The 17,772-nt window shown below is 43.4% G+C and overlaps 1 protein-coding gene across 2 annotated transcripts in view; it reads right to left on the bottom strand.

Annotated features, from left to right (window-relative positions):
- Positions 1-1,123: 1,123 nt before the first annotated feature.
- Positions 1,124-17,772, bottom strand: part of LOC140185663 (hexokinase HKDC1-like) — a 109,834-nt gene continuing 93,185 nt past the window's right edge. For both annotated transcript variants that reach the window (XM_072239133.1, XM_072239132.1), the window contains 5 exons: positions 15,871-15,970; positions 9,442-9,625; positions 8,016-8,171; positions 7,570-7,803; positions 1,124-1,276 (listed from right to left, as the gene is read on the bottom strand). In XM_072239133.1, coding sequence (XP_072095234.1) covers positions 1,147-1,276; positions 7,570-7,803; positions 8,016-8,171; positions 9,442-9,625; positions 15,871-15,970 — 804 coding nt within the window. In that variant the 3' untranslated portion in view covers positions 1,124-1,146. The remainder of the gene's footprint in view (positions 1,277-7,569; positions 7,804-8,015; positions 8,172-9,441; positions 9,626-15,870; positions 15,971-17,772) is intronic.

Below are 17,772 nucleotides of genomic sequence, written 5' to 3' on the forward strand. Positions count from 1 at the left end.
AGACTCAGGAATACCGTCACACTCAGATGTAGAAGGATTCTTCATTGCTGCTTCTGTAACTGTTTTGTTTTACCAGTCAGGGTTGTTAGCCCTGAGCTGAACCCCTGAACCTGGAGGACCATTTGGCCTCTACCCTTTGACCTATTTGTCATGAGTGACCCTGCCAAGGGCCAAAGCATAAAGCCCTAATTCCAGCCCTCCGGGTCACTGAGGCACACAAGTCCCAAAGGGCATGACAAGGTATTGCATGTTAATGACTCCGATGTAAATGTTAAAAGAATAAGGTTGCTAAGTTGTCTGACAACACAAAAAAAATAACAGTGTTGTCTAAAGAATGATATTGGTGAGTTGGTAAGCGGTGCAATGTCAAATGAGATGGAAATTGATCCTAAAAAATGAGAAGTGATGCACTTTGGGCGATCTAATATGTCTGATATCCACCCACTGAATGGTAGGATCTTTGGAAGTACTGACAGACACTTGCCTGGTTAATGCTATTTAAACAATATTTAGGCTTGATATCATCCAGGACAAAATAATTCACGCGATTGACTCCCCAACCTCCATTGCAAACACTTGGCATGTTGTGGCAGAGCTGCATACCAGCCACAATATGCACTATAGTTACTTGCCCAGTCCCAAATCTAGAACCACTCGCACAGAGAAACTTCAATCTTTCTCACTCAGGATGTACAGCCTTACCCTGCTCCAGTGCGAGTCTGATGGAAGCATTTCACTGAATGTGAAAAGCAATTCTCATTTTAGTTTTCTCATAAAGCCACTCTGCTTTAGCTGGTGAGGCTTATTTCAACTAGAAATAATGAGTCATTACAGACCTACAGAAATATTTGTTTGTTCAGTTTTGTGCACAAGCAGTTTTTATTAATCAGAACTTCTGATAGCTAAATTTTAAACTAAAATTGATTATCATAACATAGTCTTTAATGGAATTTCCCCACAATGGTCACTTTGTAAGCAAGGACATTGAAGTGAGCTCTGAAATTATTACTTAAACAGTTTTGTACCTTAAAGATCAATTTTGAGGAATGAATTTATATTGAGAAAACTGGTAACCGATAACAATGTCACAACCAGCTGCACTGGCATTTGTAATGAGCCCTGTTTGCTGTTTTGTTGGTGACACTGTTAATTAGATCGTTTCACTGCTGCTGTAACGAGAGCTGCACCTTTTCCACTGCCATCTTCAGAAAGCATGAAAGTCACGTCGCAGTTGGGAGCCAGATCCTTTACTGTCTCCTGCATGATGGTGGAAAAACTGAAAGATAAGTAAATAATTGTGAGTAAAACTTAAACTTCCTCACAAACAAGTATCAACAGGGTAAAAGGTGGAGTGCATTGAAATTCTAGTGTGAGCTTTTTTAATGTGATCAGGTTTAAAAACTTTCAAAAACTAGAACGTACATCTATGGAGGTTATGTACCCAATCTTAAATACTTTACGTGACACAACAGATTTCCACAGCTGCATCTTTCTGTGCTGTACAAAACAAATATAAATGACTGGTAACAGTGAATCATTTCTCTAATTTATTCGCTCAGCAGAAAAAGCTCTGTTTAATATAAACCAATGTTTCATCTTTATAAATATAATAAATCAATAATTATATTTGCTCCAATCAAATTGGCTATTATATTTTAATGGATAAATTCACCCTCTTCTAAGGAGTTCTTCAAGACGACTGAGACTGAATGAAAATCAGTAGAACTCTAAATGGCTAAAAATGTGGAGAAAAAAAAACTTAATATGCTGGAAAAAACTCGTTAGACCAGACGGCATTTGTGGGTCAAATAAGATGGTTGTGGAGAGGATGTTTCCTCTGCTGGGGCTATCCATCTCTAAATGGCTCTTCGTGCCCCAAAGTTGAGCAGCGACCTTTTAGAACAGAAGTAAGGAGGATTTTTTTTTTCGTCAAAAAGTGGTGAATCTGTGGAATGCTCTGCCACAGGCTGCGGTGGAGACCAAGTCCATGGGTATATTCAAAGTGGAAGCTGATAGTTTCATGATTGGTTGGGGCTTCAAGGGATGTGGTGAGAGGGCAGGTGTATGGGGTTGAAAGGGATCCAGGATCAGCCATAATGAAATGGCAGAGCGGACTTGATGGGCTGAATGGCCTAATTGGAGGGGGGAGAGGAGGAAAAATTGAGTTTCTCCGATAATGTGAAATCCCGGGGAGGTTTAGAAATTACTGTAATAAACTTCTTTCTGTATTACATTGGTTTTATAGTTTGATGTTGTAAGGTTGGACTATATAAAAAAAACAAGCAAAAATAGTTAATTCTTATACAAAGAGCAAGTTATCTAAAGTTGGAGAATAGTCTCCTGTGGGCTGCAACATGCCCAGATGGAAGATCGGCTGTTGTTCCTCTAGCTCACACTGGGCTTCACTGCAGCTTTGCAGGAGGCCAAGTTAGAAAACCCAGAGGTGGGGAGTGAGACGGTGAATTACAGTGACAGGTGACTGCAAGCTCACTATGCAGGTGCTCCACAAAGTATCCATCACAACCTGCGTTTGGTTTCTCCAATGTAGAGGGGGCCACGTTATGGACAACTGAATACTAGATTGGATGGAGCGAAAGTGAATCACTGCTTGGGTCCCTGAGTAGTGGGAATGGAAAAAGTGAATGGACCAGTACTACGTCTACTACATGGCGCAATGCTATACACAGAGAGTAGTCGATAAGGATGGAAGAACAGACCAGAGGCTCTTGGCAGAGAATATGTGTCTGGTGATAGAGTCATGTTGGAGCTGGCAGAAATGGTCAGGGAAGGTCCATTGAATGCGGAGGCTTGCGGGCTGGAAGGTGAAAAGCACACAAGCTGCTTTTTCTACATACAGAAGGAGAAGGTGTGAGAGTAGAGGTGTAAGAAAGAGTCCACAATGGCAGAAAGGAAGCCACGGTTAAGGAGGGAGGAGACATCATAGGGACATCTGTGCAGAATATCTCATCATTGGAGCAAATACAGCAGGGCTGAAGGCCCAAGAATTCTCCATACCACTCTGAACACTTCTTTTGTATTTTGCACGATTATGGGTCAGAGAGTCCCACGAGTGAGTGCAGGTTTATTCAGGTGGCTTTCATTCACTACATCCTTGAATCTTTCCCGCTGTCTCCTCACGGTAATCTCTTCCGAGCTGAAGCAAAATCTATGAATTGTACGTTGGTTAGCTCGCCTGTTGTCAGGAAATGCTTCAATCAGCAATGCAGTGATTGAAGATGTTGAAAAGAAGCTGCTAAAAAAGCCCTTTTACCTCTTCCCTTCCCACCACCCAGGGATCTAAATAAACCTTTCAGGTGTAGCAGCAATTCACCTGCATTTCCTTGGTACCCATGATGTTTTTGACTCTTCATGCAGAAAGAAAAATCAAATTAGGCGGTGGTTTTCCAGAACACTTCGTCTCAGATCATGAGGGTAGCCCCCAGCTTTCCACTTCCCTGTCACTTTATCTTTCTTCCCTACTCCCACTGTGATCTCCCTTTCTTTGGCCCTCCGTTCCAAAGAATCTCAACGTTAGCTTGAGAAACTGCACCTCATCTCCTTTGGGAATCTATAATGAACTCATCATTTTCCAGATAACTAGTTCTGATACAGTACAAGGTTTTCCACCGGTAACAAGAGCAGAATTTTCCCTTCTCCACAGTTTCAGCCTGACCTGCTGCATCAGTCTAGCATTGTTTCTATTTACTGCTGTGCTCTGCTCCCCCTGCAACCCAGCTATCTTCCTCAGTTCATAATCCTGCAGAGAGAATTTCTGTGATAACAGGTGTTCAACATCTTCTCTCAGATGACAAACTAACAGGTAAGAAAAGTGTTAAAAGTGAAAAGTGCTGTCCTAAGAAAAGAAGAAAAAGGAGCAGGTGTAGGCCAATTGGCCCCTTAATGATCCACCATTAAATATGGCTGATGTAATCCTGGCTTCTACAGTACTTTCCCACACTCTCCCCACACTCAGGTGCTTCAGTGCTCTTGCGTGTTTTCCAAATGCTGACAGAATTGTCAAGCTAAGGTACCGGTGATCACTGTTTCCATCCAGGGGGTCACTGTGGACATGGTGGAGGATGACAAATACCTGGGGATACGAATTGACAATAAACTGGACTGGTCAAAGAACACTGAGGCTGTCTACAAGAAGGGTCAGAGCCGTCTCTATTTCCTGAGGAGACTGAGGTCCTTTAACATCTGCCAGACGATGCTGAGGATGTTCTACGAGTCTGTGGTGGCCAGTGCTATCATGTTTGCTGTTGTGTGCTGGGGCAGCAGGCTGAGGGTAGCAGACACCAACAGAATCAACAAACTCATTCGTAAGGCCAGTGATGTTGTGGGGATGGAACTGGACTCTCTGACTGTGGCGTCCGAAAAGAGGATGCTGTCCAAGTTGCATGCCATCTTGGATAATGTCTCCCATCCACCGCATAATGTACTGGTTAGGTACAGGAGTACGTTCAGCCAGAGACTCATTCCACCGAGATGCAACACAGAGCGTCACAGGAAGTCATTCCTGCCTGTGGCCATCAAATTTTACAACTCCTCCCTTGGAGGGTCAGACACCCTGAGCCAATAGGCTGGTCCTGGACTTATTTCCTGGCATAATTTACATATTATTATTTAACTATTTATGGTTTTATTGCTATTTATTATTTATGGTGCAACTGTAATGAAAACCAATTTCCCCCAGGGTCAATAAAGTATGACTATGACTATGACTATGACACAATCTGATATCGTTGTAGTTCAAATGTCTATCAATTTTCACCCTGAATTCAATAATTCCATCTCCATAACAGTCTTGGTACAGAATTCCAAAGTTTCATGTTCTCCTGAGAGAAAGAAAATCCTCTTTATTAAATGACAAACCCATTATTCTGAAAGAATGCACTCTAGTTCTAGATATTCCTACTAAGGGAAACGTCCACTCAGAATTCACCCTTTCATCCCTATCAGAAGTTGTCCATCTGGATAATATTCCAATAACAATTACTCCAGTGGCAATCCTAGAGGTATTCCGCTGGCTACGTTCTGCCTGTATATTTTCCAGCGAGTGAAGTCTCAGACTTCAGGTGCTTCAGTGCTCTTGCATGTTTTCCAAATGCTGACAAAATTGTCGAGCTAAGAATCCAAGACGAGGATGGTGTAGCTGAGCATCACTGCAGTTTCAAGCATCCTAAAAGCTGGCTGAAAGGACCCAATGGGATTGAAGTTTGAACTTACCTCCGCTTTCAGATATTATTGTCAATGAAATGATTTCCCAGTCTCGTTATAAAATTGGTTTCAGTTTGCAACCACTAGGAATTATACCGTTGCTGCCCTGCCTCTTTACACACAAGTCCTGACTTAGCAAGTGGTTAAATTTCTGCACCAACCATTCTGTTTCAGATACTTAAGTACCTGACAATGCTTAGAAGCATATCCATAGCAGCAATAAGCTTAGCCCAAATTGATCTATTGATAACTATCATATCAGTTTCTCTTCTTGTACACGAAGGATCTAAGTTACAATGAGGTGCAAGTGTCTGGTCTACTAGAAACATATGCAATATTGAACTTCTTAATTATATGAATAATAAATAATGGATAATCATCTGGAAATGGGAGAGGAATAAATAGGGAATTTGGAAATAGAGGGAAGTTCCCCTTCCATTACTTTGGAGTTTGGGAAACAGAACAAATGTTTGGAATGTCTATGATTTCACTCAGAGAAATCTAAATTAGAAGTAGCCATGCAAGGTATGGCTCATGTTTTCAAGAGCGGATGCAGAACGATTTGAAATAAATATTAATAATCAAGAATTGGAAAACAATGAAGACAATACCATTTCAGATATAGAAGTCATGAGCAGAATATTTAAGGTCAGTCAAAATGTATGTTAACATGGATGGGACAACAAGAAGGATGCGATTGCACTGGAGTGGATGAAGAGAAGATCATTGACCTTTTCATCGCCAGAGCAAAGAGCTGAAAAGTTTATTGCAGACTCCATCCATTCTGGCAGTCACTTATTCACCAAATTACCATCAGGGAGATGTACAAGTCCATCATTACCAGGATCACACGTCATCTCTGAAACTTCTTTCCTGTAGCTATCAAGGTTCTCAACAAAACTTGTTCGGATGTAATACCCTAATTATTCCTGCACATCATCCGTTAAATGGTCTTTCCTCCTTGTTCTGTTGATAATTATTTAATCTGTTCATATGTTCACATTTATTTAAGTTTGATTATTGACGTTTATGTACTGCTAATTGTTGACTGCTCATGGCTGTTTGCGCTATTATCCTGCAAATCGTTGGTTGCTATTGTGTGATCTGTTGTGGTATGTCCTGTGTTTTATGCTTGTCTTTGAACTGCAATCAATTCTGGCACATTGCACATTCTGGCAATGTAGTGATTCCGATTCTGATTTACCAGGATGTGGTGGAAGGAGAAAAGATTGAGTGAGGCTGAGGTGGGACTTGATTGCAGTATATAGAATTATTAGTGACATTTCCCCGTCGTGGAGACATCCAAGACCGGAGGACATGAGTTTATATTTTTTAGTTTTACTTATAGATGTAGCATGGTTGTAGCTCTTTCCAGTCCCACAGGACCACACTGCCAGTTACACCCTTGTGACCAATTAACCTACTAACCAGTACGTCTTTGGAATGTGGGAGGAAACCAGAGCACCCGGAAGAAACCCATGTAGTCACAGGGAGAACATACAAACCTTTTACACAACCCCGGAATTGAACTCTAGCTGTAGTAGTGTTACACTGACTGCTACACTACCGTGCTGCCCTATGGTGAAGAGCAAGCGGGTTAGAGGTAATCTGAGGAACATAATTTTCACCAAGAGGGTGGATGTAATCTAGAGTGCACTGTGGTGGAAGCAGCTACCCTCAGACTATTTGAAACGTATCTCGACAATCACTTGAACCATCGTGGCACCAAAGGCTGTGGACCAAGTGCTGGTAAATGCGATAAGGTACTTGACAATTGGCATTGACACGGTGGGCAGAACAGCTTGTTTCTGTGCCCTGTGCTTCTGTCACTCCATACATAAAGAAATGCTTCTCAATCTTGCTCGCTTTGTCACTCAGTTGCAGGCCGTGTGCATTCATTTAAGATGAGCTTGCGGACAACAAGGGCACCTCCCCATTCCAGCTGTCCAGGCACAATGCTCTAGGGAACACTCAGGGTCACAGCAGAGGCTCTTCTGAATCAACAGAAGGTGAAATGGAAGATGGGCAAATGGAAACCTATACCAGTTTGTCTTTCTTCCAGTAATAAATGGCGGTCAGCGGGCAAGCCATCACAAGGTCTGTCCCAGTACTGAAATAATGGTACCAAACTCTGGGGGAAGTGCAGAGAGGGCAGCTGGAGAACTTCATCGGGTTGTGCTCCACCCAGAGACACATTTCGGGCCCTCCATATTGTCCTATAATTTTAAACAAAATATTGTTCTACGTGTGTTCTTTGATGCAACATTACACTCTGCTGCACAAAGCTGTTGCTTGATTTTACCTGATCTGAATGACTTTTTGTAACAATGGGACCGGTCATTCACTTACTGTGGATGAAGCTTGTAGAGAGTTCCATCAATGCCGACGGTGATCTCCAGGTGGGCCAAGCCCCGGTTCTCCCTTATTTTGTCAACGACCGCAGCCGTCCCTGCGCCACAGAGCTGGGCAGCTCTCTTAGAAACAACACCACACACCTCCTTCACGATGATACTGTCGTCACAAGTGCTGTCGAGGCCGAGGTTCTGGAGGATTGCACGGACCTGCAGCAGAGCCAGGCGGTCACTGTGTTCAGATTATTTAAAAGAAAAATTGCCTGCTTAGTAACAGTAATCAGAGCCCAAGCGTAATCATTAAATGAATCATTTGGAGATGTCTGAGGACATAAAATGCTTTAATTACATGTAGTATCTAATTTACTTTATTGAATAAAAAGCAAGCACGCTGTGAAAATGTCAAAAGCTTAAGAGAAACTGCTTATTGGCTTCTTTTCATACCTCTCTATCTGGGACACATAGCTGGTTTCAAAAATGCCAGCGGTCTTCAGTACAGGTGAAACAAAGCCTCTGAATAAAAGTCCATGCTTTGTGAAGTTTATCAATATGTTGCGCACAATCTCCCCCAAATACATTCCACTGATCATTTTCTCGTATCTGGTGAAAGAGAGGGAGGTAATGCAGTAACTGTTTTGTTATAAAAGAAACCTTATTTCCAAATCTTCTGGCCTAGGAATCTCTTCAGGGGCTTGTGAGGCTGCAGAGGAGATTTACCAAGTTGGGGAAAATGCGTAGTGTTGAGAGCAAACAGGGAATTAAGAGAGGAGCCTGAAATCATGAAGTGCTTTGACTTAGACAGAGAGAAACAGTTTCCACTAACTGAAGAGCCAGTCACCATGAAGAAGGTCTTCGTATGAAGCAAGACGAGAAGAAACGTTGTAAGCAAGTAAATGTTACAAACATTATTAAACCAATACAAATGTTGGCGAGGCGAGGCCACTTATGGAACTTGTCACGTCAATGTAGAAAAGGACATGATTGGACTGGGGAGAATACAGGGGAGATTCACCACAGTGTCACCTGGATGGAGTGTGTCAGAGGCTTAGTTGATTGAGTAGCTGGGGTCTGCATTCCTTGGAGTGAAGAAAGCTAGCAGAGTTGTCCTAGTTTACGTTGGGCATAGACAGGGCAGACCTCCCCGTTGCAGAGGGCATAGATTTAAGGTGTAAGAGGTTTAGAGGGGCCTTCAGCAAGAACTTTCTCCCCTCAGCATGTGGTTAAAGCTTAGAATGCTGTGCCTGAAAGGCTGGGGTGGTGGAAGCAAAAATTCTCACAATTTTAAGGAGTATCTATACGAGCACTTGAATTATCAACGCACAGAGAAGACAGCAGTCGAAGTGCTAGTAAGTGGGATTAGTATAGGAAGGCCGACATGGACACGATGGGCTGAAAGGCATATTTCAGTGCTTGTAATGATTTGGGTTGTGCTGCCTTCATGGTTAGTGGTAACTGTGTCATTGTTAATCTTCAAAATAAATTTGATACATTATTGAAGGAGACATAAAGGCAGATGTATTGAGGGAAACTGGAGAGTGTTGGAAAGCTGAACTTGTTCGACAGCTCTTACAAAACAATCTCCACTTGCACTTAATGATTCTGAATTTCGATGCATTGTATTACTGTCGGGCAGACTGAGCTTCACTAAAAAGCAGCATGACGACATAGTCTCCAGCAAACAGAGCTCAAAGTGAACCTGCCATGATTAGGACAACAATTCAGAAAGCTTCTGGAAGAGGAGAGCAGAAAACAGACATGAAAACTCCTGTTACTTTGTCAACAGGAGATTAATGCAAGCATAATCATCACAATTCACACTGCCAAAAAGTATACAAAAATGTGGCATTTGTTATATTAAATATTAACTTACTTCTGTTTCCCGGGATTTAATGAGTTGATATCTACAAGCCTGTCAAAGGTTGTCCGGATATCATCTAAGCATCCATTGTCACCAAATGCTCCCCACTCTGTGTTGATGCACATCCTGCCTTCAACTCCGTCCACTATTTCGATGTTCTTCATTTCCTCCATGTAGCAGGCATTGGTGCCAGTTCCTGTGGTACGACAAGTAAACACAAGAGGTTGGAAACACAGATACAAAATTCTCCTCTCCTCTCTCTCTGTCACTCCTCCATCCAGCTTTCCCTGCAGGAGACGCGCCATCCACTGTAATATTAGGACAGCAGACTGGCATCTTCGGGGACTGTGCATCAGCAGAAAGAAAACTAGCAGTCATGAAATAGAACCAATCACCAAAATGTAAAAGAGTTTCCTATCTTCATGTCCAAAAGGCTTGGTTCTTGAGATATCCTAATCTGTGCAAATAGTTCCCCTCACACCACGGTGATTATGGGCCTAATTTTTACCCTCTTGCCTCATGATTTAACCATTAGAAAAATGGACTGTTTTGGTAAATATATAATGCAATCGTTCCAAGATCATAATACTCTTTATGTTATGATACACACCCAACCATGCCAGCTTCTGGAATTTTGACATTCTAACTCTCTGGAGTATGGATAGCTGCTGTGTCCCCTTTAAGGATTCAGCAACATCCCGCTAATTGGCTGCCGTGTTTTGGTGCCAGGATTTAAGTATTTAAAAAGCACCCAGACAGAGGTTCAGTGCTCAGTCATGAGCTCAACATAGGTTATTGTCTAGCGTTTTGTTCAGTGCTCAGTTCTCATTTGTCTCGTGCCGTGTCTCGATCCTGGCCTCGGACACTCCAGCACTTGGGTCCTTAACATCCTCGCCAAGGTCTCTCGTCACTCTTTGAGCTGCTGTGCCTTCAGCAGCCATTCAATTACTGCTGGGTTTTCTTCCAATGAACCAAGACAATATTGCATAATGCATGTTGGAGTTCCCTTTGACAGGACAGTTCCACTGGTACTGAACTCCTTTCTGTTGGGCATATATTCCATACCCTCTTTTAAACTTTCTTAATATCACTGATACAAAAGTCTTACAAGGGTTGATGAGCTAGATAACAGGCAGGATGTTTTCCCTGGCTAAGAATTCTGGAACCAGAAGTCACAATCACAGAGTAATGGGTAGGTTGTTTAAGGTCTCAATGATGATAGATTTCTTCATTTAGACACGATGATTCTTCGGATTTTTTAATCCTGATGGCCTTTGGGGGACTCAGTTCAGTTACTGAGTTTATTTAAAGCAGGATTAACGGATTTCTAAAAATTAAGGGAATCAAAACATGGGGATAGTTCAGATAATTAGCACTGATCAGCCATGGATATAACGAACTGTGAACCAAGCATATACCTGCTCCTGATTATCACTGATGTCAGGTCTCCCTCAGCTCAACCTGAGAAAGAGAAATAGGGTTAACGTATCAGGTTGAAGATTCTTTGTCGGAACTGCGCTAGAGAAGGTTTATGGGGATGTTGCCGGATCTGAATTGAGTTATAGAGGGAAGTTGAACAAGTTGGGACTTTAGTCATTGGAGCACCAGAGAATGACAGGTTCATAAAAGTATAAGGGCATAGACAGTAGATGCAACGAGCTGCCGGAGGAAGCCATTGAGGCAGGTACGTTAACAATATTTAAAAGGTAATTGGACAGGCACATGGACAGGAAAGATCTAGATTAGATTAGATTAGATTCAACTTTATTGTCATTGTGCCGAGAACAGACACAAAGCCAATGAAATGCAGTTAGCATCTGAGCAGAAATGCAAAGAATAGAGTCATTTACAAAATAACTGCGAATAAAATGTAAGTGCTACAGCACACAAATATACAAGTACTGAGACAGTACAACATGGGTACAATACTGCTTAGCGCTGTGATGTGAGGTTCAGCAGGGTCGCAGCCTCAGGGAAAAAGCTCGTCCTGTGCCTGGTGGTGCGGGAGCGGAGGCTCCTGTAAAACCTACCAGATGGGAGGACAGTAAAAAGTCCATGGTTAGGGTGAGATGCATCCTTGATAATGCTTTTCTGGCCAGAAGATCCATTTTATTGAACTGGAAGGAGACCAATCCTCCTACCACATTTCAATGGTTTTCCCAAACTATATCATGTTTAAATTTAGAAAAAATTAGAAGTGACATTTTTGATCCTTCGGTTAAATTTGAAGAGACTTGGAAACCATTTATTCAACATTTTCATATGATGTAATTTGACCTTTCCGAATCCTTCTTATTAACTTCAAATATATGAATAGAGGAGCGGAGTTGACAACATTATTGAATGTATTCGATTAAAGATATTGGTCTAGCCTTGTTTTGTTCTTTTTTGCTTTCTTTTCGGGTTTAGTATTCAGTTTTATTTTTGGGGGGTTTTTTGGGGGGTTTTTCTTTGCATTATTTTTTTTCTTTTTATTTCTTTTTTTCTCTATGATTAAATATATTAAGAGTTTGGGAGTCTATTACACCTGTATTATTTGAAGTCTTTTTTGTTCATGTTTATCAACAATAAGATTATTCTAATCTCTCTATGTCAATACTGTTATTCTGTTTATAATTTTGGAAAATTAATAAAAAGATTTTTAAAAAAAGAAAAAGATAATGCTTTTCACCCTGCCCAGGTAGTGTTTATGGTAGATGTTCTCAATGGTGGGCAATTGGGTGCTGATGATCCACTGGGCAGTTTTCAGCACACGCTGGAGTGCTTTGCAGTCCAATATGGGACAATTGCCATACCACACTGAGTTGCAGTTGGTGAATATGCTCTCAATGGTACAGCGGTAAAAGTCCATCAGTATCCTGGGACAGAGGTGAGCTTTCTTCATGCTCCACAGGAAATAAAGGCGCTGTTGCGCCTTTTTGATCAGGATGGAGGAGTTCAGGGACCAGGTGAGATCCTTGGAAATGTGAACACCAAGGAATTTGAAGCTTGATACACGCTCCACTACAGCTCCGTTGATGTAGATGGGGACGTGAGTGTGGCTCCTAGCATGCCAAAAGTCCACAATGATCTCCTTGGTCGTTTGGGTGTTAACGGCCAGGTTGTTGTTGGCACGCCACAGGGCCAGGTGCTGGACCTCGTCCCTGTAGGCCATCTCGTCATCCCCTCTGATCAGGGCAACCACCGTGGTGTCATCTGTGAACTTGATTATGGAATTAGAACCATGTACAGGAACGCAGTCATAGGTGAAAAGAGAGTACAGAAGAGGGCTCAGCACACTGCCTTGAGGCACACCGGTGTTCAGGGTGAGAGTGGAGGAGGAGAGGTTGTCTAACTTAACTGATTGGGGTCTGTTAGTCAGAAAGTCCAAGGTCCATTTGCAGAGGGATGAGCTGATACCAAGCTGGCGAAGTTTGGCGATCAGCTTGGAGAGGATCACAGTATTGAATGCTGAACTAAAGTCAATGAACAGCATTCTGATGTAAGGGATATGGGCCAAAGGATTCTGTGACACCAAAACTGAAGCTCCATCAATCCTGGGTCAAAGGCATTAATGTCCTCATGATCCATCATTTCCCCTAAGTCATGAGGCCTTGGTTCATCAGCTTAATTCCCCATACATATAGTCTCTGAGGGGCCAATCGCCAGTACATAGAATTTGAGGTTACACAAATGCCTCTCCCCATACTTCCATTTGCTCTCCTGATCTCCTAATCAGCATGAAGCCCTGTGAGGGCCACATCATGAAATATAATGTTTCAGTGTTTAGATGCAATGAACCATTATTCCTCAAATCCTTAAACCCCTCTCTCAAATTTCAAGGGACTTCCATTGTGGGCCAAAGGGCCTGTTCCTGGGCTGTGCTGAAACCTACACTGAACGGTTTCTGGTGCCTTTCTCCTCCAGGTGGGCAATGCTGTGGGTGTAGCCAATGGCACACTGCCGAAATCACACTGCTTCAGTGCGGAGAGAAATTCATGTCTGGACATTGCCTGAGTGGTGTCCTGCTTCCTCAGTGGTGCATTGTTGAAAATGCACACCAAACAACCTTCCATTTCTGGAAACGTCCATCACAGGAATTTGTTGACATTGGTGCGATTCCATCACATTGTAACGTGTGCTTTGCCATTGGCTGGGAGTCAGAGAATGAGCCTCTCACTGCAGGATAGCTGCTCCTGACCTGCTGCAGTCACTACAATATTTCTGTGCTGGTCCAGCCGAGATCTGGAATGTTAATAATGGGGATCTGGTCGTGCCAGTGCAAAGGGAAGTTGTTGGATGTTGTCATGTTAGAGATGGTTATTTCCTGGCACCTGCCACTCATGCCCGAATGTTGAGCAGGTTTTGCAACAGGCCTGGTTTCTGATGGGTTGCAGATTGAATCATTAGCAAAGATTTCCATTTCTGAATTTGTAATGAAAGAACACAATGAGAAAACCATAACACAACAACAGGGTAACAGGAAGAGATTACATTGTTAGATGTCTTGGTCAATGTCTCCCATCCACTACATAATGTACTGGTTGGGCACAGGAGTACATTCAGCCAGAGACTCATTCCACCGAGATGCAGCACAGAGCGTCATAGGAAGTCATTCCTGCCTGTGGCCATCAAACTTCACAACTCCTCCCTTGGAGGGTCAGACACCCTGAGCCAATAGGCTGGTCCTGGACTTATTTCATAATTTACTGGCATAATTTACGTATTACTATTTAACTATTTATGGTTCTATTACTATCTATTATTTATGGTGCAACTGTAACGAAAACCAATTTGCCCTGGGACCAATAAAGTATGACTATGACTATGGCTATGAGAAGTTCCAAACTGTAGCCACAGCAACAGTTGTGACCATTGTTTAATCATTGGTTTGGTGCTGGAATCTCCAAGTGTACATAACATTTGTTATGTATACAAGATCATAAGACATAGGAGCAGAATTAGGCATTCAAACCATCGAGTCTGCTCTGCCAATCAGTCACAACTGATTTACACTCAGTAGCCACTTTATTAGGTACCACCTGTACATAATAAAGAGGCCACTGAATGTATGTTTGTGGTATTCTGCTGTGGTAGCCCATCCACTTCAAAGTTCAACTGCACATCATGTTGTAACGTTGGTTATTTGAGCTATCATCTTCCTGTCAGCTTGAACCAGTCTGGCCATTCTCCTCTGACCTCTCTCAGTTTTCACCCACTGAATTACCACTCACTGTATGTTTCTTTTGTACCATTCTCTGTAAATGCTAGAGACTGTTGTGTGTGAAAAACACAGGAAATCAGCAGTTTCTGAGGTTCTCAAATCACTCCTTCTGGCACCAACAATCAGTTCATGGCAAAGTCACTTTCATCACATTTCTTCCCCATTCTGATGTTTGGTCTGAACAGCAACTGAACCTCTTGACCATGTCTGCTTGCTTTTATGTATTGAGTTGTTGCCACTGATTGGCTGATTAGATAGTTGCATTAATGAACAGGAGTACCGGTGTACCTCATAAAGTGGCCACTGAGTGTGTTTTTCCTTTCAATCCCATTCTCTCTCCAGAGGAGATGGAAAGCCCAGGAAACTCATTGCCTATGAGTCAAAAATCTTAAGAAGTGGTGCAGTGCATGTGGTGAATGCAATTTCAGCCAGGGTTTGGATCTGAATATATCATCGGGAAGTTTACATAAAAACCAATGCTGTTTTTGATATGAGATTTATAGTTTTAGCTGCAGGAGGATAAGAGGGGCAGAACAATGGCAAGTTGAAGGTCATGGTGATGTGCATTGGGAGGACTAATAAGGGTAGGATATATACAATGAATGGTGGGGCCCTGTGGATTATTGAGAAAAGAGCACCCTGATGAACAAGGCCAAAGACCTTGAAAGTGGCATCACAGGTAGATAAGGTGGTGAAGATGGGGTAGAAAATATAAAACCATGAAGATTATGGGATCGATTTATAAAACATCAGCAGAGTGACTGTGCGTACCTTAAGTTATCATATTATAGAATGCACTGGAGAGGGTGCAGAGGAGATTCACCAGGAGGTTCCAATTTTGAGACAAGGCTGGATAAGCCAGGTCTGTTTTCCTTAGACAGGAGAAGACAGAAGGGGGACTTGACAGATATCTACAAAATTATGAGGGGCATTGATAGTTAGATAAAATGAATCTTTTCCTCAAAGCAGAGGTATCTAAAGCCATTAGACACAGGATTGGGACAAGCAGCAAGAGATTCAGAGGGGCTTTGAGGGGGGATTTTCTCATCCAGAGTGTGGGTTCAATATGGAACATGCCCCCTGACTGGGTGGCAGAGGCAGGTACAGTCACAATAGTTCAACCACCAAGGTGTGGAAAGGTTTGGACTAAAAGCTGGTGGATGGGATTGTTTAGATATCTGAATGATGGCTGGCAGTGACATGGTGGTCTGAAAGAAACAAAGTCAAATAAATCATACCTGCAATCAGTCCAACTTCACAATTAGGGTTCTCAAAAGCACAGGTCATCATGGTCCCGACTGTGTCATTCAGAAGTGCCACGATATCCAGACTCAGCTCCTGGAAGCAGCATAACAACAATATAAAAAAGCACTAAAAGTTTTCCTATTTACAATGCAAGAGGAGGGAGAAAGGGAAACACAAAATATGGAAGTTCTCACTGAACTGGATAACATCAATTTGAATCATAGAATTATATGGCATAGAAACAGGGCTTCATCCATGCCAACAAAGTTGCCTACCTGAGCTAGTTCCATCCGCCCGTGTTTGGTCCATATTCCTCAAAACGTTTCTTACCTAATCCTATCTAAATGTCTTGTGAACATTGTAATTGTATCCACTTCTACCACTTCCTCCACTGGCTCATTCCATATATTCAACACCACCTGGGTGGAAAATGTCGCCCCTCAGGTCCCTCTCTCAATTTAAACCTCTGGGTTTAGACTCCCCTGCCCGAGGAAAAAATGGCCATTCACTTTATCCAGGCCCCTCATGATTTTATATACTTTTGTATACTTTTCAGTCTCTCCTTATAACTCAAACCCTCTAGTCCAGCTAGTAACAGCTCTGTGAATCTTTTCTGTACTCCTTCCAAGTAAATGACACCCTTCCTGGAGTTACACAACCAGGACTATACACAATACTCCAAGTAGGGTCTCACCAACATCTAGTCCAGTTGTAACTTAACATTTCAGCTCTTGTACTCAATGTCTGGACTGTTGAAGGGAAGCATGCCAAATGCCTTCTTTACCATCCTGTCTACCTGTCATGGTCCAGTCCATGAAGTCCGTATTCCGGTTCACGGTCCGGTCCATCGACCCTTGCTCCAGGTTTACCTGTCTACCCTGTTTCTGTTCTTGTTGAGCTCTAATTGAGGCAGCTGATGCTCGTTGGGGCTGGCTGCAGAAATACCTTCAGAGACCAGGGCGTGGCTGCTGGATTGTTCTTGTCCTTACTCCTCGTATTCCTTCCTCTGCCTTCTGTTTCCTTGCCTGAAGCCCTGCCTTGTCTTGCCGGTAACTCTCACCTCACCTGAAGTTCTGGTCTCACCTTGCTTTGCCAGAAGCCTTGCCTTGTCTTGCCGGTAACTCTCGCCTCACCTGAAGTTCTCGTCTCGCCTTGCATTGCCTGAAGCCTTGCCTTGTCTTGCTGATAACTTTCGCCTCCTCTCGCCTGCAGTCTTGTCCTGGAGCCACCCTGCACCTAGCTCCCTTCCTGTCCCTTGCCTCCGCCCAGGTAAGCCAGGCCGTCTTGCTGTTACCTGCGGTTGGTTCTGTCCCTTCCTGTCCCTTGCCTCAATCGGGTAAGCCAGGCCGTATTGTTGTTACCTACGGTTGGTTCTGTCCCTTCCTAACCCTTGCCTCCGGCGGGTTATCCAGGCTGTCTTGCCGTTACCTGAGGTTGGTTCTGTCCCTTCCTGTCCCTTGCCTCCGTCGGGTAAGCCAGGCCGTCTTGCCGTTACCTGCGGTTGGTTCTGTCCCTTCCTGTCCCATGCCTCCAATGGGTGGTGATCCGCGCCCTGCCCAGGAGGAGTAGCCTCAAGCCTGAAGACTCCAGCCTCCTGCCTCCTGCCAAGTCTCGCCTCAAGTCTGTAGCCTCTAGCCTCAAGCCTGGAGATCCCAGCCTCCTGCCTTCTGCCAAGCCTCGTCGCTAGCCTCTAGCCTCAAGCCTGAAGACTCCAGACTCCAGCCTCCTGCCAAGCCTCGTCTCTAGCCTCTAGCCTGAAGATTCCTGCCTCCTGCCGAGCCTCGCCTCACGTCTCTAGCCTTTAGCCTCCTGCCAAACCTCACCTCAAGCCTCTAGCCCTAGCCTCAAGCCTGAAGACCCCAGCCTCCTGCCTCCTGCCAAGCCTCGTCTCTAGC

The sequence above is a fragment of the Mobula birostris genome, chromosome 21, assembly GCF_030028105.1.
Source record: "Mobula birostris isolate sMobBir1 chromosome 21, sMobBir1.hap1, whole genome shotgun sequence".
NCBI classification, from domain to species: domain Eukaryota; kingdom Metazoa; phylum Chordata; class Chondrichthyes; order Myliobatiformes; family Myliobatidae; genus Mobula; species Mobula birostris.